At 34.0% G+C, this 27,792-nt stretch overlaps 1 protein-coding gene across 6 annotated transcripts in view; it reads left to right on the top strand.

Moving 5' to 3' along the window:
- Acsl4 (acyl-CoA synthetase long chain family member 4) overlaps nucleotides 1-27,792 on the top strand; it is a 76,074-nt gene that overhangs the window by 11,040 nt on the left and 37,242 nt on the right. The window contains exons 2-7 of one of the 6 annotated variants that reach the window (XM_010603067.3): nucleotides 1,128-1,224; nucleotides 13,486-13,539; nucleotides 23,162-23,398; nucleotides 23,646-23,823; nucleotides 25,614-25,723; nucleotides 27,426-27,564. In XM_010603067.3, the coding sequence (XP_010601369.1) occupies nucleotides 23,171-23,398; nucleotides 23,646-23,823; nucleotides 25,614-25,723; nucleotides 27,426-27,564 (655 nt within the window). In that variant the 5' untranslated portion in view covers nucleotides 1,128-1,224; nucleotides 13,486-13,539; nucleotides 23,162-23,170. Of the gene's footprint in view, nucleotides 1-1,127; nucleotides 1,225-13,485; nucleotides 13,540-22,869; nucleotides 23,399-23,645; nucleotides 23,824-25,613; nucleotides 25,724-27,425; nucleotides 27,565-27,792 lie in introns of all 6 variants that reach the window. The other 5 variants (XM_010603064.3, XM_010603062.3, XM_010603068.3 and 2 more) reach the window with 5 other exon arrangements.

Raw genomic sequence — 27,792 nt, 5'->3', positions numbered from 1 at the left:
TTCCCCTAGAATATTTTAGACTGCTCTGATTAGATTTTTTATAGTGTCAGACATAATGGCCAGGATTTTTATGTGGAAGCAGATTTTTCATTTATATACATATTTAAATTAATTTTAACATTTTCTTCATTATCAAGAGATTACATATTATAGGGGAGCAACTTTCTTTAGGAAATAACCCCCAGATAATTCAGTAGTTTCCTTTTATCTTTGGTTTCACTTTCCATAGTTTGAGTCACCCCTAGTCAATTGCAGTCCGAAAATATTACATGGAAAATTCCAGAAGTAAACAATTCATAAGTTTTAAATAATTTTTATTATAGCTTATCATGATTATATTTTATTATTAATTATTATTGTTAATCTCTCATTTTACCTAATTTACAAATTAAACTTTATAATAGATATGTATGTTTAGGAAAAAGTATACTACTCTAGGGTTCAGTACTGTCCACAATTTCAAGCATGTGAGGAATATTTTGGAATGATCCCCCATAGATTCCAGGGGCTACTATACTTCCTTATAGGTAGTATCCATTATAAGAGACAGCTACAAAATGAAATCCTTCATGGCGAATCCCCCACCTTTTGTATTTTGAAAATGTTTTGAAATGGAGTTCCCCAACACTACTTTTACTCCTCAGCCATCTCTTTTCATTTGTTTTGGGACTTGCTTGGTTAGATCTCAATGATTAGCAATTCTCAGCCCCAGGAATACAAAATAGTGGGGTTAAAAAGACACACCAACCTTGCCAGCTGTTTTGAAACCTAGCTCAGTAGGGATATAATATGGAGGTATAAATAGACATAAGTGCTCCACAAAGGTAATAGCTGTGGCACTAGTGAGGAAAACATTGCAGTGGTAGGATAGCTTCCCCAAACCTTATTGTTTTATTTTTGTAGTACCATGCATTTTTGCCATCATTATTTGGTTACATGGAATATCTCTGTGGAGTGATTGGGCTATAATTGTGATGATAATATTTAGTAAGATGGGAGATTTGTTCCTAAGATTCAGACAGCTGAAATGTTTCTAAAAAGAAAACCCTGGCCCTAAAAACCATATTTTGTTTTTGGTTTGATTTAGCCTCAGAGAGATAAAATGTTTCCTTATATCTTGTTTTCAGTTATCCTCAACTGGAAAAGATTGCTGACCACCTCCATGGACTACCTCCAACTTTGAAGGGTCACCTTACTCAGGGCACTGCCAGCAGGAAAGAGAAGGTGAATGCTATACTAGGGCATTAGCAAAGATGAGGAGGAAGTAGCAGGGAATTTATGGTCAATAGCCGAAATGTGCCTTTAGTTTTCCAAACTACAAATCTCAAATACATTGTGTATATTCAAGAGATATATTAAAAAAGTTGTAATGTATAAGTTCCTTAAAGTAAGTAGAAAACAGAGTAGCTATGCAGTGTTTATTTTGATGATCATAGCTTCCAATGAAAAATCTGCGAAATTGAGTCAAAAGTCATATTTTCAAAGGTGAGACTATTATATAACACTCGCATAGTAGTTGTTTTCAAGTTTGAATAATTTTGCATCATTCCTAGCTAAGGCAACAAATACTTAAGGTCATTTTATTGGTGTAATATTTTCTAGATTCTATAATGTTTTGTCACTACATCTGGGGAAATGTTTCATTTTGCATTAGGATTCACTAGGAACTGAAGATGAAAAATTAGTTCTTTAAACTTGTGGACTCTGCTGATGACCTACTTCTATCTCTTGAATTAAAAAAAGCCAATGGTATTTTGAAATAGTACAGTTGCCTTTTTGGCTTGTATGAAATTGCCCTTTTGAATGACCCTCTAAACTTTTGAGGTTTGGTCCTTGGCCAGGTCTTTGGCCACATTCTGCTATTACTAGACTACTTTTTCCTTGCTTTCACATGCTGCAACATTGCTGGTGAAAGATCAGGATGTTGTTTGGACAGGGCATCAGGCCCTAAACCTCAACGTTGTTCTCTTCTACATTTAATATAGTGGCCCAGGTAACTGAAAGATGAGGGTATTGGAAGCAGTTTAATAATATATTTTCTTATTCTTTTAAAAAAATCCTGGAAACTTACTTTTTTTACTGTTTTTTTTTCTTTGTACTGGTGATTGAACTAAGGACCTTGTATTTGTGAGGCAGGGGCAGTGCCACTGAGCCAAATTAAAAAAAAAACAAAAACAAAACCCTGGCCTGTAAGACACTTTCATACAACTGGCAGAGTTAGAGTTGATGTTTAAGTACTCAAGCACTTCTCATTTAATCTATTTTTAGAGTTTTTATTTTATTTTTGTAGTGTTGGAAATTGAACCCAGTTCCTTGCACATGCTAGGCAAGTGCTCTGCCACTGAACTATGCTCCCAGCCTCAAGTTTGTACTTTAGAACTGTGCAGAAGTGTCTTATATTGAGGCATTTAAAATCAATACTTAGGTAATGAAACCTCCCCTGGTTGTGTTCCACAATGAAACTATCCTCTTCCAAATTTTATGTTTGTTGGAATCATAACCAGACAGGCAAGTTGTTTTTAATAGCTGGCTAGTCTATCTAGATAAAACTGATCGAGACTTTTGAGTTTTCTGTGCTTTTTGATGCTGCATTTTTCTTTCTTCTCTTAGAAACTCACTTTCATCCTTTACTTTGCATATGTTAATATGCCTCAATATTTCAAATGATTTAAAAATAAAATCTACTTTTAGGCAAGCCAGTTAATAGAGTGATAACATGTATAGCTGCATAATTTCAGGGGTAGCTCTTATTATTAACTTTTAAGAAGGCCTATAGTCATCTGCTTGGGCTATTATTAGAGGGTTGAGGATTATAGGTTGAGAATTCTACCTGTATGTCTAGTTCTCTGCTTTAGGCTGCTATCTGCTTAAAATACTGGCCATTGAACAGTAAGCTCCATTAGGACAGAGCATAGTATATATTCATTAAATATTTTTTCTTTACTTCCCCTCCTTTCTTCTCTCCCTCCATCTCTTCCTTCTTTTATACTGCTGGGGATTGAATCCAGGGCCTTATGCATATAATGTAACTACTTTAACAATGAGCCAACCACCCCCACCCCTTTTGTAGTACTGGAGATTGAACCCAGGACCTTCATACTGAGCTATATCCTCAGCCCCTTTAAGTTTTTAAATTTGGGATAGGGTCTTGCTAAGTGTGTAAGTTGCCCAGCCTGGGCTCGAGCTTGTGATCCTCCTTCCTCACTCTCCCAGAGTATTGGGATTGCAGGAATGTGCTGCCACACCCCAGCTAACGTATTTCTTAGACAAAGGTGTGCACATGCACTTGTAACTACACAGGATTTGGAAAAATACTATGAATGCAAGAGGTCTCTATGTATTCTTAACTTTTAATTCATTTCCTCTCTAATTGTATACATTATTATGATGGATAGTCTTCATGTATGCCATTTATATAACCAAATAAAATAGAGATTTAACCATTTATCTCTTGCTTTAGTGAGCCTATGCACAGTAAGATGGCATCGCTTTCATATTTAGAGGAGGTTAGCTATTATAATTGTTTTTACAGCTTTCTGTTGTAATGCTAGAAATTATAGTAACTTACTTGTCAAAGAATTTATTCTGCTGTATTTTTTTTTTTTTGTACCAGGGGTCAAACTTGGGCCCTTGCACTTGCGAGGCAGGCGGCGGAACCACTTAGCCAAATCCCTAGCCCTATTCTGCTGTATTCTTGTTTATGTATTAGGGATGGCTTTAACCAAATGGATTCTTTCTGCTAGATTAGAAAAATTTTAGTTTGTGTTTCTCTTCTATTTTAAAAATGTGATCTCTCCTTCTCTCTCCTGTCTCTCTTCTCTCTCTTGCTTCTCTCTTCTCTCCCTAATCTGCCTTCCCTAATAAAATCTCCTGTCGGAAAAAAAAATAATAAAAATGTGATATCATTGTATGGCTTATTTTTAATAATTCTAATCTGATAGAAAATTTATTGAAGATAGTTCAGAGGTTCCATGTATAAATTCTCTCCAGCTTCCCCTAATGTTAACATTTTATATAACACTGGGTCTATACAACTGACTAAACTATAGAATTTATTTGGATTTCTCTAAATTTTTCTCCCAGGGTCATTTCTTTTTCTGTTTCAGGGTCCAAAAGTATTATACAGATTTATTTTAGAAAATGTATGTAAATAAAATAATAAAAAAAACAAAATATGGGTAATAGTTCACTTAAAGACAACTGATATTTTTAATATATATCCTTTAATGCTTTTTTATATGCAGAATATAAATGCACTGCTCTCAACATTGTCTGGACTTCTCTTGAAGATAGATTACAAAAATACTTTATATAAGAGTTTTAATTTGCTTTTTATACTTAATAATATAGCATTTACTTTTTTTGGTGAACCTCTTCTCATGTCCGCTGATTTTTAATATACTTTATTCCCTATCTGTGATATTTTGTCATATCCTTTCCTTTACTCGTTTAATTCTTTACAACTTAAGAGGTCAGTTGTGTGTGTATTCTTAACCTTTCCCTTCTTAACAAATGAAAAAAGTATGGCAAACTCTTCATCAGTAACAATGGCTCAATCCGATGGTTATTCTCAGTATGTGTATGTTAGGATTATAGTCTATGTACATAAATTTGAGAAAGCTGATATATCTGAAGTTTCATCTTAGACCAATTTAACTGCATTTCTTACAGGTTTTCTCATGTTCTTAAATACTGTTTGACAATGGTATATTCAGTAGCTCTGTATATTTGATCCATAGAGACATCATTATTTTACCAATTGCTTTTTGGGTCTTTGAAGTTGTTGCTAATTTTGCTATTCTCTAAATCACATTGGTGACTATCTTTTATATTTTTCTCATTACTGCCTATGGTTGTTCCTAGAAATAGGAATTGAAGTTACTAGATCGTGAGAGTATGACTTAAAGCCTCTTAACACATATTGCCAAATTGCTTTCTATAAAACTTGCCAATTTCCACCTCTGTCAACAATATGTCAGATGGCCTTTTTTTAAACCTTTGACAACATTGAGTAATTTCCTTATTTCTAATTGGCCCTACTTTTGTGTGTGTGTGTGTGTGTGTGTGTGTGTGTGTGTATGTGTATGTATGTAGCCGGGGCAGGTCTTGAACTCACTATGTAGCCCACGCTGGCCTCTAACTCTCAGTGATCCTCCTGCCTCAGCCTCCCAAGTGCTGGGATTACAGGCATGCACTACTGTGCCCACTAATCAGCACTACTTTTAATGGAGCCCTAGCCCATTGCTGGCTGTTTTAATAAATGACATTATTTGTAGCAAGAATGAAAGTAATGCACAGAACTGGTAGCCCCAGGCAATACTTGGGGAATCTTTGAAGCAGGCCTTATTTAGCTCTGAGTCTGTTTCTAAAAATATATATATTTTCTTTTCTCAGATTTATAGGGAACATACACATTTTTCCTAAAATTATTAGCCTATGGGTGTTTACTGTTCACTAAGTTAGTCGTTGCTGTGTGTTTGGTTATCGAGTCATGTTTTTGTGGTTTTTAAAAACAAAGCATAACTTCTGGTCAGAATTGCACAAATTTTGTGGAACCTCATGATTGTTCCATGGGAGTAATATCTCGTCAAGATGACTTAAGTAACAAACACTACTTACAGGTATTATTCAGGTTGTTAGTATTTCAATGAAAGCCTTAGAAATTCAGATTCATGGTTGTACTAACACATTTCTTGGATAAACTTGGGAAAGATTTGTGTATTCAATCTATTTGTCCAGAATATTTTTTTCTCATTGAGTTTATACTCAAGTTTTATTGGTACTTTTTAAGTATTACAGCACAGTTACATTCATCATTGGGATCTTGTACTTGTCCATGACAGGTCTTGGTTTTTATTTTTTCCCCATACCCCTTTCTTCACCCTCTCCACCATTCTGCATTTACGAAGACTTTGTTTCCATTTTTTTCCTTTTCTCATATTTTTTCTTTTCCCTTATTGTCCAGAATATTTAGAAATCAGTATTTTAAGATTCCTGATCTCTGAGTCAATGATTACCACTGTGATAAAAGTTTTTAATCTATTGAAAGTTTTTCATTTAGTGGTTGTTTTAAAATAGTAGGTAGATGACAAAAATATGATTTATTGATGCTTTATGATAAAAATTATTATTTAAATTTAATTTATACATTGAGAGCTTTAAAATAATGTATTTTCCTTTTTTTTGTACCGGGGATCGAACTCAGGACCTTGTGCTTATGAAGCAGGTGGCAGCACCACTGAGCTAAATCCCTGGCACTTTTTTTTTTCTTTCTGAAGCAGTCTTGCTGTGTTGCCCAGGTGCTGACCTTGAATTTCTGGATCCATGTCATGTTTCCTCCTCATCCTCCTGAGTAGCTGAGATTGCTACTGCTTATTTAAACTTAGGTAAATAAAAAGATAGGCATAATGTACTTTTTTGTTTTATTTTCTTATATTCTCAAATTTATCTGGTAGGTAGGTCTCTTGGGGTGATCGTAAAAGTAAAACTATAGTCACAACTGCTTAGAAATTCATGATTTTATTGTATAAAATTATACACATAGGGTGCCTTCCTAATTTTCTGAAAAACACTGTTTTATCTTCTGAAATCATGTGGAAGAGGGGAGAATAGTTTCTTTTTAAAATCATTTTATAATTTTTGTTTAAATACCAAATAGTTTTTCTGGTGTGAAAAGCTAAAAGTATAAATAAGTTTCAAATTGTGTAATTGATAATGTGAAATAGGAAAGAAAGGGCTATAGAAGTAAGGGAAGTGGGAAAGGTAGGGGAAAGGAAATATGAGAAAAGGAAAAAATGGAAACAAATTCTTTGTAAATAGAGAAGGGTGGAGGGGTCAAGAGAGAGCAGGGGAATGGAGAAAATAAAACTAAGACCTGTCATGTAAAGGTACAGGATCCCAATGATGAATGTAACTGTACTGTATACCTAAAATGTACCAATAAACTCAGTGAAAGAAAAAAAAAAGAATGTGAACATTATCTACTGCAGATGTGTACTAATAAAAAATCCAATAACTTAACTTTTATCAGAATTCTGCAGATTTAACTATGCAAAGATGTATCAACTCTTGCCATAGATATTTAGTTGATCTGCTCTTCTAGCACTCAAAAGACTAATTTGTGGGTTATGAATAGAACTAGTGATTTTTGTTTGCCTGGGATATATTAGCATCATTCTACAATGGAATGGTAGCTTTTTGTCATAAATGTTTTCCTAAAATACCTGTTGAAGATGACAGCTGAAAAATCTAGGTTTGAGAATAGTTACAGACAAAGTGAAGGTTGGTGTTAACTATGAGGGCAACAAAAGAAGGACTTAAATCAATTATATTGTCTTGACAATCGTTAGTTTCTCTTATTTGTTCCATGAATCATTTAATACTGTTTACAAGCCAAAGAGGATAGAGACCATAAAATATTCAGATCTTGCCCTAAATGAACTTATAATTTTAGGTAAGTGATTAGGAGAAATTCATAAAATGTGGGGTAATATAATACAATTTAAGATCTATAGGAATTAAAAGAAGGAAAGAAATTTTAGCTTGAGGTATTTGGTAAGCCAGAAAAAGTGACGTGAGATTTCTGGGTGAACAGAGGGCCGAAATAAAGTCTGTACAGTAAGTTGTTCAGAAAATGAAGCTGAAAGATATGAATATTACATAGTTTTTCTGAAGGTAATAAATGGTTTCTTCTAGCTAGAATATAGGTAAAATAGATATTTTTGTCTTTTAAAATAATGAAATTATTTTGCAATAAAATATGTGATGCTGCTGATGGGAGTATAAATAGGGATAGCCTTTCTGCAAAGTAATTTTGTACTATATATCAGTAGTCTCCCTTTCTACCTCTACTTTTCTAATCACACTCAGAAAAAAAAGACCCACCTTTGAATTGGTAATTATACTTTTAGGAAATATAAGGAAATGATTTTATGCTCTTAAAGTGAGAATAGGATGAAGAAACCACAAATGGGAGACACTTTACTTGTTAAGACATTAATAGCAATATTTGTCTAAAAGCAATACCCTGAATGAAAAGAAAAGCTTTACTGGGCAAAATGTTTGCAGCATTCCAAAGGGTTTATTTTATTAATTTGTTAAGGGCTCTTAAGCAGTCAACAAAACAATGAATAAGTGGGACTTGAATGAGATGCTTAATACAAGAAATTCAGACAAAGTGAAATATTTTCATATGTTCATTTGCTAAAAATGAAAAATATAAAATGAAAAGTGTTTTAGGCAACTAATACACAGTTTAATCCAGCATCAGAGAGGATGTGAGAAAACGGGCACATTGCTGATGGGAATGTAGAATGTAATATATTCTTTTTCAGATAGGGCATTGTTACTTTTCTTTGAAATAAATTTTAGAGTTTCATAAGAGAGTTATAAAAATAGCACACTGTTTCCATGGGCCATTAATCTAATTTCCCTTAATGTTAACATCTTATATAATTGTAGCATAATTATCAATACTATTAATGTATAATACTGTTAATTGAATTACAAACTGTGTTCAAGTCTCACTAGTGTTTCTATTTAAGTCCTTTTCCTGTTCCATTATTCAGTCTAGGATCCCACATTGCATTCAGATATTTTGTTTCCTCTAATTTATAAAAATTCTTCAATTTCTTTTTTTCCATTAAGTTTATTGGTACATTTAAAACAAACAGTATAGTTACATTTATCCTTGGAATATTGTACCTTTACACAACAGGTCTTGGTTCTCATTTTCTCCCCTTGTCCCCGCCCTCCCTTCACCCCCTCCTCCCTTCCCCATTTACAAACACTTTATTTCTTTCTTTTCATTTTCTTACATGTTTTTTTCTTTTCCCTTATTACCTTTCGCCTACCCTTCCCGCTTTCCCTACACCTTTAGCCCCTTTCTTCTGTAATAGTACATAAGACCCTAATGAGATAACTGACATTGTGAAATGGCATAGATTCTAATATCATTATTTTGCTGCTCAAATTGTGCCAACACTGACCACTTGGGTTGGCCCTGGTGGACCTTTTGACATGTCATTTTTTGAAGCACTTCAAATTTTCTGGTACCACATAATACTGGCCTCACATTGCATCATTCCTGCTGTGGTCCTGGAAACCACTGCTCCAAAAAGCTCAGGGTATTTTTTATTTTTTGGGGTGTTTTTTTTTCTTCATTTTTGCCAGCAAATGTTAACATCTGTAAATTTGGAAATCTTGTAATTTTATTTAGTAATTATCTAATTTGTTTTTATTAGTACATGTTTGCCATACATAATGATCACATTTATTGGAGAATAGTATTTGCCAATTTAAGATCTGGGTGCTGGATATACTCTTTGTCCTAGAATATCATTCCTTCTTGGCCTGGAGTGCAATTTACAATAGACTAAAAATCTAAAACATTTGTACCTTTTGTCTAAGCAATTCTGCTCTGAATACATACAATAGTAGCATTCCATAAATATTTTTATAAAGAAGTTTGGTGCTGTTTCTGAAAATAAGAAATTAGGCAAATTCAAAAAGTCCACCAATTGAAAATATTGGTTAGACTTAATTGTGATACAGTGAAATACTACAGAACTGTTAAATAGGAAATTCATGTGCTCTGACTTAGAAGGACATATAAAAGAGTCAGTGTTTTTCAAGAAGGTGCACACTTGTATAGATTAGTATGATGCAATATTCGCTTAGAGATGGTGAACCTTTTAGAACTTTTGATGATACAAACAGCTCATTGTACCATAAGTTTGCCATCATTTGATTAAAGATAGTATATGCATGAAAACTGATATATCTAGGTGATCAAGTGAAAATGATACTTTCACTTTATTAGATGCATTTTACAATGTTTGCATATTATTAACATACTTTTTAAGAAGTTATCTAACTTTTCTGTGAAGCTGCATTCTAGTCTAACAGTATGGAATTATCTGCATTATTTTTCACACTATAGATTTGGGGTACTTGTAATTACATTTTAACATTTCTTTATTATGTTTTACTATTCACAAATCAAGTGACCCATAATCTTATTTCCTGGAACACTCACTTGCACATATATTCTTAAAGGGAAAAGAAAAGATTCTTCCACCACTTAGAATTTGAGCAGTACCCTCCAATAGCTTGACTGGTTTGGGGCAGTTATGTAGTTCTGTTTTAACTGAGTCATTTTCTTGTTCTTTTATAATTTTAAATCAATTTTTAGTATAATGTTTTTATGGAAATTTTGAAAGATGTTATGATTAAATATTGAAATATTTAAAATTCACTTGTAATCACAACCCAGCAATAACTGGTCTTAATATTTAGTGTGTCTGTTGCTAATTTTTCTATGACTATGTAACAATACTCAAACATACTGTTTTACATCTGTATTTCTTTTTTGTTTTTGAGACAGGGTCTCATGTAGTTGAACCTATATTTCTTGATATCAATATTTCTAAAAAGAAAAAAATATGAGAAAATGAAAATAAAGTGTTTGTAAATGGGGAGGGTAGGAGGGGGTGAAGGGAAGGCAGGGACAAGGGGAATAAATGAGAACCAAGACCTGTCATGTAAAGGTACAAGATCCCAATGATGAATATAACTGTACTGTATACTTAAAATGTACCAATAAACTCAATGAGAGAAAAAAATATTTCTAAACTTTGAATTATATTCTGGTTTTTCCACTTTCACTCACAAATACTTGGCAATATATGATTTATATTTATTTTCCTAAAATTAGTCTTATAATAGATGATTGCTTAGGACAGTGTTTTAAAAGAGATTTACCAGGATTTGCTTTTAGACTTGAACATTATGTACTAAAGATTTCCACTATTTTCTGAAACATTCTATTTTAATCTTATTAAGATAGGTCCTTGAAACATTAAGTACAAGAGGACAATTCATCATGCTTGAAATATTTCCAACAGATGCTATACCAATTTTAGTATTGACTTTACTTCTGAAAGGATGTTTGCAAAATATTAGTTAAGAAACTTATTTACTGACAGGGTCAAAACCAATCACCTTAATGCTTTGTTTTCCAGTCTGCTTCAAAGTAAAGTATGAGGGTTGTTTGAAGTTGAATATTACTGTCTTGTATTTGTATCACTTTTTGCTTTATTTAAAATCATTTTTATGCTCTTGTTAGCTTTGTGCATGATGTTTTGTTTCACAGTATTTGGTAGGTTGGGTTTTCTTAGTGCTACCTTCTTCCCTAATTATAAGATGGTAAATTTGTGATACTGTATTATTTTTTTATGCTACCAAGTTTTATTAAGTAAAACAAACTGTATTGTACACTTTAGTGTGTTACAAATTTGCTAAGACTTTCTAACTTCCTTATATTACAAAAAACTTGCATATCCATGAAAGCAACAAGTCTTAACTAAAATTTGCATTATAATTTTAGTCAAATCATCCCTTTCCCCTATCATTATAGATGATATTTATAGAATAGAACCTGCATGGTGGTAATCTGCTTAGTTCTTTTATATTAAATAATACCTTTAATTTATTTTAGTAAAATTATTTTAAGAGGACTGTACTATTTTGTAGGGGGATGCTATGAGAGGGGAGTTCAGGGTCGATTTTACTGTTGTGTAGATTACAGTAATGTAGATTACAAAATGTACTGTGATTTAATTTCCTTTTCTGTACCGGGTAGCCATTACATACTTTCATTTTTATTTATTTATTTTTTGCTGGGGATTGAATTGGAGCTGCACATATTAATCATATGTTCTTCTACTGAAGTATATCCGCAGTCCCTCTTATGATAAAAGAAATAGGTGTTAAGGTTATAGGCATTGAGCGACATTTTGTATTTCCTTTGAACTAAAGCACCTCCGAGAGTATCTCTTCCTCCCCAACTGATTTAGGGCTATGAGACTGGAGATCTGTAAAAGGTTGAAGCTGGAGCTCTCATCCAGCTGGGAGAATTCTGACACTTGACTATCCTCTCCAGATTTTTCTCTGATACCAAGGGTCAAGTGTTGACTGTCCATTGCAGGTATTTATTAGTAGAATTATTTTCCAAATTAAACAATCTAGTGGACAATTGTGTATATTCCCCACCCCTCCCTTCCCTATCCTCCAGCCACCTATATATATTTAAATGAATTTTATATAAGGGTTATATTTGTCATTTTTCAGTTATCAAAATTATCTTTGGGGAGATATATGATTTCTATATATAATTTTAAAGTTTTTCTCCTGCAAAATTCATTTTGTTAGCTCTTAGGACGTATGCAGCCTCCCCTTCATGTTAACAATAAATGGGAGAAAACTAGAAAAATCTAAAATAGCATAACTTCTATTTCTAGGTAGCCTTAACCTTTTGTACTCAACCTTATACTGACTCTAGCACTATCTCCACAAAGTAAATTTTAGATATTAACTTGAAATTGAAAGTAGTTCTAGAGAACAGAACAAAAGGCATCATCTCTTAGTATCTGTTAGTGATAGTTCTGGGTATAAATAATTCCTTCCTTCATAGGAGAGAATTAATTATTCCAGTTAAAACCAACTAGTTAGTATGGTTTTTAAAGTTACATGGATGAAAAAAAAAGTTGTGTAGATGTTTGTTTTTGTGACTTGGCATTGGGATGTCTAGATGAAAAAAACAGTCTTATAAATATATTCAAATAGTAGTGACTACTGCAGGTTGGAATAAAACTTCAGTTCTTCAAAATCATAGCATCATGCTTAGAATGCCCCATTGGTCTTAAGATGTAAACAAGCATTATGAAATTAATAAATTGCCTTATTCTACTCCACTGAATATTCAGATGATAACTAGTTTCCGTCTACATTGTCCAAAATAGGTCCATCCTCAAACACAAATTGACCTTAGACATTTTTGATGTATTCTCTTAAGAAACATCATAAATATAATGTTTATAAATTGATAGAAGACAAACATATTCTTTAGGTTGCTACCTAGGCCAGTGCTATATTTCCTTTTGCAAAGACCCTTGTATTATTTAAAGGAAAATATTTATTTTTGATTTTGATAGGAAAATAACGAGATACCTGTAGGCATTTGGGAGTGGAGCTGCCTCTCTTGGTAGATTAACTAGTTTGCTGTGGCCCGATGTCTCTGTCTCTGAGCCTTGTATTGGTCCTGACAGCTGGGAATAAAAGTGACAAGAACTTAAGTTCTGTTTCTTGCCATCATCTCATAGTGTTTCACTACTGTTTCCTTGAGTCTGGCTCAGTTATTTTTCCAAGATCTTTTTTTTTCTTTGAGTTTATTGGTACATTTTACATATACAGTACAGTTACATTCATTATTGGGATCTTCTACCTTTACATGACAGGTGGTCTTGGTTTCCAAGATCTTAACAGCAGAACTTCTGGGTATGGATTCATCTTTAGTAGTTTCTTATTTTTTCCTTGGGTACCTAGCTTTTCTTAAGATAAGGTGTATAAGTAATATGAAATAGTATTTTTTTTTCAGTGTTTTATCTTTCATGTCACTGTACTCATAAATGTTGTCTCTTACTGCAGATTTGAAATCACAGAAGACAAACACATTCTTCTTAAAACGAAAAGAAGAAATCTGTAAGTATATGTCCATTAGAAATTACAAATGTGTAATTGGGTCAACTTTTTGAGAGAATCTAGAAACCATACTGACTGGCATCTTGACTTTTTTTTATAGTGTAAAAGCTCTGTTAATATTTATGATGGAACTGTAAAGGCAATATTTGGAAAAGTAAAATATTAAAATGTTTTAGCCTTTCAAACTTTTAAGATTAAACCATTAACTACTCTTTTATAAAAGGGCAAGTGGTAATTAAAATCCAAATAATTTCTTTAGCTTTGACTCATACCCAAAAGTATGAGTCATAGATTGGCGTTGAATTTCTGACTACTGAGGTGTATAACCTTGTGGTTTTGGTGAGCTATTTAACTTCCCATTGCCTCAGTTTCCTCACATGTAAAATAGTCTTTATAGTAAGCACACAATCAGCGGTTCATTATTATTGGTAAAGTTAAATCTGTAACAGTTTATTCTTGCCCCAGTAAAGTCATCCTTGTTTTAGTTTAGTGGTTATTTCTCAAACTGATTTAAGTCTATTTCTGACCATCAATTTAAGTATCAGCACTTTGCTTCACCCACCCAGGCATCTACTCTAGACCATGGTATGGAGTAAAAGAAATATAACAGAGCACATAAACTTAAAATTATAGGGTTTGAGGCTTGGACTTTGAAAATTATCTAGTCCAGTGGTTCCCAAATTTTAATATTTTAGACCAGTGCTGATTAATGAAAAAGATTTTAGTGATCCATGGTGAAGTAAGGGAAAGGATATCAGTTCATGAGTTTCTTAAAGCTAAATACTTGCAATTTAAAGAATAGCTGCTGCTTATAGGAGATAGCCATCTAATGGGTGAGTTACATATGTTCTTTATTTTATAAAATGATGGTAATAATAAACATAGGGCTCTTTACTTAAAGGCCCATACCTGGAAAAATTTGATATCTCTTTGTCATTTCCAGTCACCATCCTGTTTTTAAAAAATAAAAATTTTAAGCTAGTTCAATATCTGAAAATCTAAATCCAGCTTTCTTATTTTATAGATAAGGAAGCAGTCATTAAGAGGCCATTTAATTTGTTCTAGTAATTACAGATCAGCACCTCCCAGATCAACCCAAACCCTTTATCTGATGCTATCTCTCCAGTGTTTCTGGTCTCCTGAGAATTGCTTGTAGTATAATAGGTTATGAAATAGAAGCAGAAGATATAATATATTTATATTCTAATAACTATTTTTCATTTCTAGGCATAAAGAAATTCAGATTTATTGTTCTAATCTAACTTATCTCTGAAGTCCATTGATTAGACTGCATTAGAAAATCTTAAATATATAGCCAAATATTTTTTTATCAATAGGCCAGAATGAGTTATGTCTGAGTTCAGCTGTTGTATGTAGGATTCTTGCTACCCCACCATTGACAAAAGAGGTAAGATAGCCTCCTTTGGCATTTCCTCTTGGAAGTTGACAGAGTATGACACTACTGAGAAGGTCAACATATTCAAGCATCTATAGTTATTTCTCCAGAAAGAGTGCTATTTTCTCTCTCATACATACACACCCACAGACATAGTTATGGATTTATATAAGTCGGCCTATAGTAGTCTTGGCCAACCTAAGGCTAGCTAGTCTAGACTTGGAAGGGAAAAATCTATATAGAAAGTTTAACAATGGGAGTTGGCAAAGTTTTGGTAGAATATCTGAGCAGTTGAGTTCAGGGCACTATGGAGGGTTCGTCAATTATAGCTTTGCTTCAGCTGTGCCAAATATGTTTTTCAAACAAAAATAGCTAATTCCCTTATCGGTCTTGTTCACTTGCCAGTTAAGCAAATAAATGTGAAAAGAGGACAGCTTGGAGTGATTGCATTCCTTTCTCATTAACTTTAGGAGTACTTTTCCATGGTTTCTTGTATTTGGTTTTCTGTGGCTTCCTTCTTCAGTTAAGAACTCTTACTTTCTGGGCCGGGAATTTAGCTCAGTGGTTTCGCTGCCTGCCTTGCATGCACAAGGGCCTGAGTTTGGTCCCTGGTACCCCCCCACCAAAGAAAGAACTCTAAATTTCTAAAATGTTAGACACACCCACAATGAAATATTAAGAAAATGGCAGTTTGCCTGTGATTTGAAGATGTAGCCTTCTCTTTTTTACAAGTCTTTATATGTGAACATTGAATGACTGTAAGATTTCAGTCTGCAACAGACTTAACAGTCTTTAGAGTTCTTTGATTACTCTTAAAAGATGTATTTATTACCAAATAGCAGAAAGAGCTCCTTTTTCAATAAAACCATGAGACAATTTCACATTAGCGTGCTTAGGCAGCTCAATTTTAGTGACTTATTTGGCCATTTTATAAGAAATGTTTTAAGACCCTAAGGTCTTACTATTTAGAGTACGAGATGCTGAGAAGCAGCACTGCCTAGGAACCAACCTATTAAACTACCTTTGTTAGCAAATGGAGAGGGAAGATCTTGTGGTAAAAAAGAAACAAGTTGCAAAATTCTCCCCATAACACGAAGGTAGTCCTGCAGGATATATTGCTAGCAACAGATTTTTTTGAAAGCTGCACTTACAGTTGATAGCTCTCAGTTGTATTACCTTACTATAATATATTAAATTTCACAATAAGATGTATAACTTATAGATATGTTCTATATGTTTCTTAGTAGAACAAAACACTTTATAAGTTAACATTAAAGTTAATTCCTGCAACCCAATTTGTTTCTTAACTTATGTTAAAATAATGCATATCTTGAGAAAAACATCTAGTAAATAGAAGACTACACTATATGCAACCACAAAAAAAGAGAAAAAAAGAAGACTACAGATGAAATGATCTACAGCATGGTATGATGAGGCAGTTTGAGTTCACAGAAAGCTTTTTTGTAGAGGGACCTGTAGCAGTTACTATTTAGCAGCAGCAGTTGAATGCTCAGTGTGTGTGAAGTGTGTAAGCTACAACATTGGTTCTCAGGTCTCCTCCTTTCAACATATATAGATAGGATTCTAATTATGTCAATGTGTGAGCTAGGAAAAAACCTTATCTGACGCATGCTGGAGGTGTTGTTAGGGCATTATGGAAGGGAACTCATACTAGAGCATGAAAGTACCTTCACCATGGCTGCTGAGGTGCTTTCTTTGCTGAGAAGACCTTAGAAGAGACTAGCAGGATGGCAACTAATGGAGTTAAGCTATCTCCAGGTGATGAAGTAAATAGGTTTGATTAATCTTGTGAAAGACACATTTTAAGATCAATCATATTTGTGTGAGATGCTTTGAATTAAAATAACAAGGCCTAGGTATAATATGGTGTAGGGCATCTACTCATCTTATGTTTTTGTATTACTTTTTTAAAGTTTTACAATTATTTGTTATAATTACTATGCACGTTTACTTGTATAAGTTATCTCAATATTGATTAGACTGGTCATTATTTGTGGTATAACAATTTGAATTAGGTGAAAGTAATGAGTGGCATTCTGATATGTGTTTCATGTGATGATTCACTCTTGCAGACTATTATAGCAAGAGATCCTGCTAGCTACTCTTAATGCTTTTATTTTCTTAAAATATTAGCTTATTGTAAATTTTACTATTAAATTGTGAAGTTAATTATATTGTAATGTACTCCTAAAAGTTTGACTTCATTTACTAAGTATAACCATTCATTTTAACATAATATTGGAGCTTTCTCTGGTATGTTTTAAAATCATTTGGAAGTTTAAAATAGTGTGTGAAAGAAAGTAAGATTTCTTTATAAAAACACTCCACCTCTTCATGACAGTCTTGATGATGCTTCATCTATTTAGTAATATGATCTTTTAAAGTATAACAGGTATTCTTATCTGTTAATCTTTTGGAACTTTTATAATTTTTTGATGTAATGTTTAGTGGGAACAGCTTATCCTTTTCAGAGGACAGATGATATCATATTTGGTTTTTAAATTACTCTTAAATAATGTGTGACTTGAAACTGATTTCTTAAAGTAGTTAATCATTGGTTTTTATGTTAATATTTATAGTATTTTCATAAGTGCTTAATGTGAAAGACAAATGAAATTAATCCATTATTACTGTGTATTTCAACTTAAATGCATTGAGCCTTGATTGGCTTAGTTCACTTTCTAAAAGTTGAAGAAAATGTCTGGATATTAATCAACTTCAATTTATTAGTTTTATTTTTCCTTTAATTGGCATTGTGTCAAATTTTTCTGGGGGTGATGAGTTCTTCCTTTAAATTCAGACTTTAATCAATATGTAATGTTTGTTTACCTTATATACCAGAGCTTCATGTATCACTAATGCTTTTTTTTTGTTTTTAACCTATCTCAGAATGTTTGAAGTAACTGGAATGAAATATTTATCATGAAGTTGACCTCAGAATAAAATGATAAAACAAAATTGTGTAGCTGGGGATTTAGCTCAGTAGTTCCCTCAAATGCCTTGCAAGCTCAAGGTCCTGACTTTGATCCCTGTTACAAAAAAAATATATCTGATTCTTCACTAAAGTGTCTAGAATTTACTGCACATCTAAAGGCTGTTTTGTTTTGTTTTTGTGCCTATAAAATGCCCTAGGATAAGGGACAGACCAGTGCTTAAAATTGTTGCCAGGATTTCTTCATACATAAAATTTGTCTCTCTTGCTTATTTAGATTATTCCAGTATCAGTATGATCAGGATTACAAGCACTATAACTCAAAGCATGGCCTTTAAAATCAGGTAGCCCCGCGTCCAAACCTGGACAACTTTGTATTTTAGCAAATTATTTAAGCTCTCTGAGTCTGTACATCCATAAAATGAGAATATTATTTCAAAGGGGTTTTCTGAAGGATTAAATGAGACAGCATAATGCTTTACCCCTAGTAAATGTTCAGTAGTGCTCGTGAAGATGCTTCCCATATAGCATGTAAACTTCAGTAGTGGCAGTTGACTATCGCATGACTGCAGATGATTCCTTGCCCCATTTCTTCATACAAATACCAATATATTATCTGATCTCAAGGAACTCAGTTCCTGTCCTACTAATGGTGGGACAGCAGTATCTCTTTTCATACATGGAAGGACAGCATATCTTTGCAAAAGGCATCAGTGAAAAGTCCAGAGTGCAAATCTTATAACGTTCCAGTTCTTGTAACACTGATCTTTATCCTCTGTGACAGGCAGTTTTTCTAATTTCATATTTTTCTGTTAAAGAGCCAATGCCTTGTTTTATTTTAATTATCAGGGATTTTAAAAGCCTAATATTTCCTAGAATGTTGGCATGCACAAATAATTTTTTTAAAAAGATGACTAAGGTTGACTGCATTGATGTTTCCGTACTTACATATACTTTAATTTTCAGTTGAGTTAACACATAGAGGTACTTTTTTGACCACTGAGGTTCTAGCAGCAGACAACAAATTCTCTGCCGCATGAAGATTATGTTCTGATGGGAGTATAGACAATAAACATGACAAAACCTATGGTACATTAGTGAAAAATGCTAAGGAGAAAAGTAAAGCAAGAAAGGAAGTGATGTAGGAATAGGTTTAAAAGAGGGTGGTTAGAGAAGGCTTTACTGAGATGTTGAGTAAGGCCAAAAAGGAAGTGAGTGAGGGAATAACCTATAGATGTATCTTTGAAGAATACTTCAAGCAGAGAATAGCAAGTACAAAAGCCCCGAGGCCGTATTATGTTTAATATGTTCCAGGAATACAAAGTACAAGTCAGACTGCAGCAAAATGAGCCAGGACAAACCACAGAGGCAGGTGAAGTCAGAAACTTGAGGATAGGGCAAGGTTCATGTAGCCTTGTAGTTCGTCATAAAGACTTTAGCTTTTATTGCTAATGAATTTTATGAGGATTCTTTGAAGGGTTTTGAGCAGAACACAGATATAATGTAATTTACATTTTAAGAGGAGCATTCTGGCTGCTGAAATTAGGGATTATTATAGGGTTAGAAGTTAGAAGTGAGGAGATTAAATTAGCTATTGCATTTATCCACATGAGAGATGACACTGGTTTTGAGCCAGGACGATAACAGTGGAGGTGGTGAGAAGTAGTAGAATTAGATAGCTGTCTTGTAAGCAGAGCCACTAGGTTTTACTGGTGAATTCTATTTGGACTGTATGAGAAAAGAGGGAGGAGTAAAAAGGCAAATCCAAGATTTATGGTCAAAGCAAGTGGAATGCAGAGATAGACAAGACTAGGTGAAACACAATTATAAAAGGATGACCGATGGCTCAGTTTTGAACCTGCTAAGTTTGACATGTTTGACTGATGTACAAATCTGGTATTTAAGGGAAATCTTTAGTCTTTGGGGATCATTGCCATATATATGATATTAAGAAATGTGACACTAAATGAGATCACTTTGGGAGGGAGTGGAGATAAAGAAGGGATTCAAGGACTGAGCATTAGTGGCATTTAAAGCTCAGGAATTAAGTGAGAAGTAGCTAAGACTGGAAATGGATAAACAGCGAAATTGGAAGAAAACCTGAAGAGTATGGTCTTCTGGAATCCAAGTGAAGAACTTTAAAGCAGAGGAGGGGTCAGCTGTATAAAAGCTCTGGGTGAAGGACACCAGTGGGTGAAGAAAGATGAAGAACAACTGTGCTTTAACTGATCTTTGGATCTATCAACATAGAAATTATTGGTGACACTGATCAGAGCAATTTTGTGGGGTGGCAGGAACAAAAGCCCACGTGTAGTGGGTTTCAAACAAAATAGGATGAAAGAACCAGGAGACAAATTGCATAGCCAAAGTCTTTCAAGGAGTGCTAAAGAGGAGAAGAAATGGGCTGTAGCTGAGTTAGGTAAAAGAAAGTAAAGTTTTTTGAGATAACACACCCTTTTGATATTGATGGTAATAATTCAGTAGAGTAGGGAAAATTAATGGGGCAGGTGAAAAGGGATAAATAAATAGAGCAACACCACCATGTTCATGTATATATGAAGATATAGGGCACAAGTCAAGGAGTTGGCCTCGGGTAGGAGCATCAGTGGTTTATATAGGAGTGGATATGATGACAGATGCGAATATGTGGATAGATGTAGTCTGTGGGAGTCTGTGAGGTTTCTCTTTAGATTAGTTTCATTTCTTCCCACTATAGTAAGCCTGATCACCAGCTGAGAATAAGGATGGAGGTAGAGTGTTTGGTGCTCTGAAAAGAGAGAACAAGGTAGAAAAACCAAAAGAGTGGGCCAGTGAGTAGATTAGTGCACTGTCGTTTCTGTTCAATTTGGAGAGCCCACTTGAAGAGTAGCAATCACGAACCTAAAGTGAGGCATTGAGCACAGTTGTGTGTTTGTCCAGATCTAGATGCATGGGTACAGGTATAGATTAGGTAGCAAATTGTATTGAACCAGGTTGTAGGTTAGCTGAGTAAGGACAACAAAGTGAGAGTGGTGAGGGAGTTGGGAGTATGTGCCAGGGACTGATTATGTTTGCCTGTGGAATTTAAGTGGAGAGCACAAAGGATTCCCCCAGTGATACTATGGAGTAGGTAATGCAAGCAGTATGAAGCTGCTGATGTGTGGCTCTTAAGTAGCAGGTCATATCACTTGTTCAAAGTCATACTTGACTGCAGACACTGAGGGTAGATTTCCCTGAAACTGTTTATTTCTGTTTGCATATCTTTCTGTGAGGATAAGTGTTCATAGTTCTCATTGGGTTCTTAAAGTCTCCATTTCCTAGAGGTTAAGGCCTACTCATCTAGTCTAATGACAAACTCAAATGATTTGCTTATGGTCAAACAATCAGTGCCAGAAGTTAGGACTGAAACCTACTATAGTTTCTTGCTCATTTCACCGCACTCATCTGAAAGAGATAAACAAAGGACAGGCATGATTAAGGCACCATTTTGTAGTAATAATCAATATGAAAACAAACAAGTAGCCCGGGATCAATTTAATTAGGCCTGTTATTCTGTTGCCATATCTCTTCAAAGTGAACTAATATTTTAATTTTTTAGTTGAATTAGGCTACCACCCACCAAAATAGCTTTCTCTGCTAGATGGAGAATCCCTGAGAAATATTATTATTTGAGATTCTTTCTGTAGTGTATTTCAATGGCAATGCATTTCTAACCTGTAGCGCCCCCCCCAGTTTACTGTCTAATCAAATCAAAATAACTTTGCCTAATTTGTCAGATCCTATACTACCATAGCCTCTTTACCCGACATGTGCTCCATGCCATAGTCAGGCTAGTGTTCTTGTTATAGAGATTCCCTACTTTTCCAAAGTTCTTTCATTCTCTCCCTTTCTATGTGGTTTCTCAGCTTGGGCTGCACTCCATTCTTCTTCCATTCCCAAATGTCTAACATAATTTTAAACTTAAATATAGTTTCTGCAAAGTCCCTTTTACATACTCTTAACCATATTGCATTTACTCTGAAATCCTTTTGCATCTTTTGTTCATGCTGCACACCATAGCACTCAGTGATGAATTACCTCTGTGCTTTTTAGAAGAATGTTTTAGTGGTCACCCTGGTAGTGGGACTCCACAAAGTTCAAATTGGGATGCTGGCCATTGCTAATTACTGATTCAACCAGAACAATTTGACTTTAGTGTTATATATGGGCAGTTTGCATAACTTTGTATTTAAAGAAATGATTTAGCTGCTTCCCTTTCCTACTCCACCCCAAAACTTGAGAGACACTGGCTCTATCTTTGAGAAGTGTCAACTCATAACAGATGAGGACTAGGACTTTGTACTACTTCATACTTATACTAGTTCCAGGCAACTGGTGCAAATTTGTGTACAACATGGAGGCTTAGAAAATGATTTTACATTTTTATTGCTCCCATTTGGAGAATAGAAGCTAGTGATGAGCATTGCCTTAGAAATATACCTTTACAAACCCCCTCAGAGTAATACTTCTAGGCTCTTCTTTGAGAAATAAACCTAATTTGATAGTCCCTCGCCTTTGGATACAAAACCTAATAATACTAGTTAAAGCTGACTGGTTTCTATATACATGCTTAAGATAAAGCTCATTATTGGCCTATCCTACTCTCCTAGAATTTGGCCAAACTTAAGTATCATTCATGCATTTGTGTAAGCATTGAAATAGTTTTACACCCACTGCTGACTTACAGAATGATGTGCAGAGTACCAGTCCACCTTAAACCCCAGAAAAAATTAAATTCGGAAGTTGATTCACTTAAAAACATCTATATCAATAATGATTATAAGTGGAAAAATGTCTGTATTTCAGACCAGTTATTTCAGCTTTCTGTGTCAAATCAGTTATATAAACTAATAAAGACCTGAGTATTTAAATCAATTGGGCCATCAATCTGTTAATACTATTGTTTAATTTTGTTTCTTTTTTTTTTCCTGCTCTCTGCCTGGTTCGTTGTCTTCACCTACAGGTGTACTTTATTGTTGGCTTCCAAAGATTACTAACTTTTATCTGTCTCACTAAAATTGAACTGCCTTGGCTCTACTGCTACTCTTACTGCTGCTTCCATTATCGCCTTCTTCAGCAAAATAAGGCTCTCAGAAGCCAAAAGTAACAAGACATAAACATCATTTTATAAGCCTTTCACTATGAAACTTAAACTAAATGTGCTCACCATTATTTTGCTACCTGTCCACTTGTTAATAACAATATACAGTGCCCTTATATTTATTCCATGGTATTTTCTTACCAATGCTAAGAAGAAAAACGCTATGGCAAAGAGAATAAAAGCTAAGCCCACTTCAGACAAACCTGGAAGTCCATATCGCTCTGTCACACACTTCGACTCATTAGCTGTCATAGACATCCCTGGTGCAGACACTTTGGATAAATTATTCGACCATGCTGTATCCAAGTTTGGAAAGAAGGACAGCCTTGGGACCAGGGAAATCCTAAGTGAAGAAAATGAAATGCAGCCAAATGGAAAGGTTTTTAAGAAGGTAAAGTGCTTTTATGCTTTTTATTTTATTTTTTAGAAAGGAATTCACATCTTGCTTTATCATAAATCGAGTGCATTTTAAACATGCTGGCATTCTATTATAGTACTGTGTAACTAATTCTCAGAAAAGTGCTTTAACCTCTTCATATCATGTAAGGGCATTTTCAGAGTTCTACATTTTAAATAATATTTTTTAATTGTTTATTTGAATAAATATACTAATATTAGAGATTATCTCACTTTAACAGTTAATTCTTGGGAATTATAAGTGGATTAACTATCTCGAAGTAAACCGAAGAGTGAATAATTTTGGCAGTGGACTCACTGCATTGGGACTGAAACCAAAGAACACTATTGCTATTTTCTGTGAGACCAGGGCTGAATGGATGATTACAGCACAGACCTGCTTTAAGTACAACTTTCCTCGTAAGTGCTTTGTGTTTTTTGAAGTAAAGGGAAGGCTTTTCTTACATGTGAAACTTGTTCTAAAATGCTCCTATTTTCAGAGTAGATTTTCTAAACTGGGGATGTCACTCAGTGAGAAAGCACTTGCCTAGAATGTGTAAGGCCCTGAGTTCCATTGCCAGCACCACAAAAATAAAGTCACTTTGAAACAAAGTATATGTTGGTTTGCAATTTTATACATTAGTTATGTCCATAAAACAGTATGTAGTATTGTGGCTAAAGGTACCAATAATTCCTGTTAAAGATAGTAACATCTAAGAGCTAGTAAGGGAATTAGCAGCTTAATGGATATAATTTAGAATTTTACTTTTCAATTGGAAATTACCTGAAGGATTTGGACATGGGGGGGTATGATTTTGGAGGTGATGTACAAACTGATTAAAACAAAGAAAAGCTTTGGTTAGGATAATTCTAGTTCGTTGCTTCATTTTGAGTCCTGTTTGATTTATTCCATTTTCTATGTGACAACTTGTAGTGGCATTAGAAATGTTCAACACAAAGTAAAATTGGATATGTTTTTTGTTTTTAAGCATTTGTTTTGTGCTATGGTGCAATAAATAATTTTAAAAAACGGAGTCCAGAACAATGCCTTGTCATGTAATAATTGCTTGTTTAGTGAAATGGAAACTATAGGTTTGGTGTAGGAATCATAGTTTTCATTTCATATAGCCAAAAATACACTGGTACCTTAATTCATAAACTTATTTCATTCCACAGTTCTGGAAAAGATGGCCACGTTTATGTTCATTTGGGGAAGATGTGTTTGTTAACTAGTACAAAGTTCACAGACAAAAATAAAAGTTTGCATAGGGCTGGGGATTTAGCTCAGTGGTTCTGCCACCTGCCTTGCAAGCACAAGGACCCAACTTCGATCCCTGGTACCAAAAAAAAAAATGTTTCCCAAATGCTTCCGTTTGCATACCAAATTGTTTGCCAACAAAAGCATTCATGAACTGAGGTACCACCGTAGATACAATGGAAATCATCCCCTACAGACCCATCACCCAACTTTCCCAATAAACGGTGGAAAATGGCTGTTTTTGACCGTATTACTGTTTCTTGTTACTAGCCAAATGCTAAAATTTTATTTGTTCTAAGTTTAATAGATGTCCTTTGATTCTAACTGATCTTTGTTTCAGTTTGTATTATGTTTGTCTGGTGGTTCCTAGGTAGTTCTCATTGGCTTCTTCATATAAGGTATAGGAAGTCATCAATAGGTTTTGAAGTTGGACCCACTGAAAAAAACTTCTTGGAAGGAGTAAGAACATTATTTGTGGCTGATCTTCTGACTTTGAGATCCTTGAAATTTTCAAGAATTTGTTCATTCTTTGTAGCAAAGGCCAACAAAAAAATGTGTGCCACAATGGATCCCTTTCTGGGCTGGTCCTGACCTGAATTAAGAGTTTAGCTAGGATCTATTGGCCTTGAATATCTCAGTTGACTATTTTTAACCAGTTGTGGCACTGCTTGTGTTTCTGGATTTCATCCGGATTTTTTTGTTTTTGTTTTTGTTTTTCTCATTGAGTTTATTGGTGCTTTTTAGGTATTTATCAGGTTTTAAAAGAAATCCTCCTAGGAATTTATAAGGATAACTTTCAAATATCAGGGAGACTTTGAAATACAATTAAATACAACTAAATTATGAAATAACTTTGTTTCTGTTAGTGTACCTATCATTAAGGGCTGACTTTAATATATCGTTCTAATAATAATTTATCATTTAATGTTTTTGTTTGTTTTTTATTGTGTAGTTGTGACTTTGTATGCTACACTTGGCAAAGAAGCAGTAGTTCATGGACTAAATGAATCTGAAGCTTCCTATCTGATTACTAGTGTTGAACTTCTGGAAACCAAACTTAAGGTAAATACGAAATTTTTTTAACTTAAATTTATTTTAACATATAAAATATAAGATTGTACAAATCTCTAGAGGTTCCATTTGACCCAGCTATCCCTCTGCTGGGTATCTTTCCAAAAGAATTAAAAGAATCATACCACAGTGATATATGCACACCTATGTTTATAGCAGCACAGTTTGTCATAGCTAAAACTTGGAAACAGCTCATTTACCCATCAGTTGGAAAGTGGATAAAGAAGATGTGATTTACAAAATGCAATATTACTCAGCCATAAAGAATGAAAAATTAGATTCATTCATAGGAAAATGGATGCATATTGAGGATATACTCCTAAGTGAAATAAATAAGTCACACATGTGTAAATACCAAATAGTTTCTCTGGTGTGAATAAACTATAGTAGCACATAAGATCCTAATGATATAATGGACAATGTGAAATAGGAAGAAAGGGGCTAAAGGTGTAAGGGAAGTGGGAAGGGTAGAGGAAAGGTACTAAGGGAAAAGAAAAAAAAAACATGGGAAAATGAAAAAAATGGAAATGAAGTGTTTGTAAAGGTGGAGGGGAGGAGGGTTGAAAGGAGGGCAGGGATAAGGGGAAAAAAATGAGAACCAAGACCTGTCATGTAAAGATACAAGATCCCAATAATGAATGTAACTGTACTGTATACCTAAAATGTACCAATAAACTCAATGAGGAAAAAAAAGATTGTACAAATTTCTGGGGATCCATGTGTACTTTGATGCATTTATGAATTGTGTTATGTTTAAATCAGGTTAAACATATCTGTTTCCTTAAGCATTTATATTTATGGTGAAAACTTTCAATATACTTTTAGCTTTTTGAAATGATCAATACATAATTATTATCCATAGTTGCCCTACTGTGCAACAGCACGCCGGAACTTCTTGCTCTTACCTAACTATAATTTAGAACCCATTGGTTTACTCATGTAGTAGTTGTCTTTCTGTACCTGGCTTATTTCATTTAACATGATAAACTGTTTCATCCATATTGTTGGAAATGACAAGATTTAATGCTTTTAATGTCCAAATAGTATTCCATTGTGTACGTGTACACACTGATGTTATCCATTTGTCTGTTGATGGAAACCAGTTATTTCCACTTCTTGGCTGTTGTGCATAGTGCTGCAGTGAATATGGGAGCATACATGTCTCTTCAACATAGTGATGTCTTTTCTTGAATATATATCCAGTAGTGGAATTGCTGGATCACATGTTTGGAAAGATAAACAAAAAAGAAAGAAAATATACTAATAAGAAAATGCAATAATTGGACTCCTTTCCTTCCCACATTTGAAAAACTTTGATACCCCATTTTAGAGCCTTTTGTATTATATTTAGTTATTGCTATTTTTAATTCCTTTGTTTTTTTAGTCTTCATTCTAAAGATGTAAATGAAGGCCAGGGATTCAGCTCAGTGGTTCCACTGCCTGTTTTGCAAGTGCAAGGTCCCGAGTTCGATCCCTGATGCCAAATAATTAAAATAAAATAAAAAATTTAAAGATATAAATGGTTTGTACCATGTTCATAATCATACAGTATTCTGAATTTGTCTGGTTGCCCTTAAGAGTAAAATTTTATTTTTAATTCATCACATTGTTCACTGATAGTACAAAAATATCCAAAAGTGAACTTTTATGGCAGGCTCAAATTTAAAAACTGTGTTTCCTTCCTGCTCAACAGACTGCACTGTTAGAGATCAGTTGTGTTAAACACATCATTTATGTGGATAATAAGACTATCAATAAAGCAGAGTACCCTGAGGGATTTGAGATTCACAGCATGCAATCAGTAGAAGAGTTGGGATCCAAGCCAGAATACTGTAAGTAAAGCAATTAAAATGAATTTACTCATCTATTCAAGGTTTGTTATTTTAGTAGTTTAGAAAGTACAATGAGTGAAAATGCTAAAGTTCTTTGATTTAAAAAGTTATGAAATGTTTAAGAACTACCAAGATCCTGCATGATTAATATTTTCTCTCCATTTCTCTGCAAGAAGGTAATAAATACCATTGTTTAGAACTTGCTGAACAGTTGTGCTGTGATAAATT

This window comes from Fukomys damarensis, unplaced genomic scaffold, assembly GCF_012274545.1.
Source record: "Fukomys damarensis isolate Sample0158 unplaced genomic scaffold, DMR_v1.0_HiC HiC_scaffold_39, whole genome shotgun sequence".
Taxonomy (NCBI): domain Eukaryota; kingdom Metazoa; phylum Chordata; class Mammalia; order Rodentia; family Bathyergidae; genus Fukomys; species Fukomys damarensis.
The sequence above is the reverse complement of the archived record's forward strand: the minus strand, read 5'-3'. Positions and strand labels throughout refer to the sequence as shown.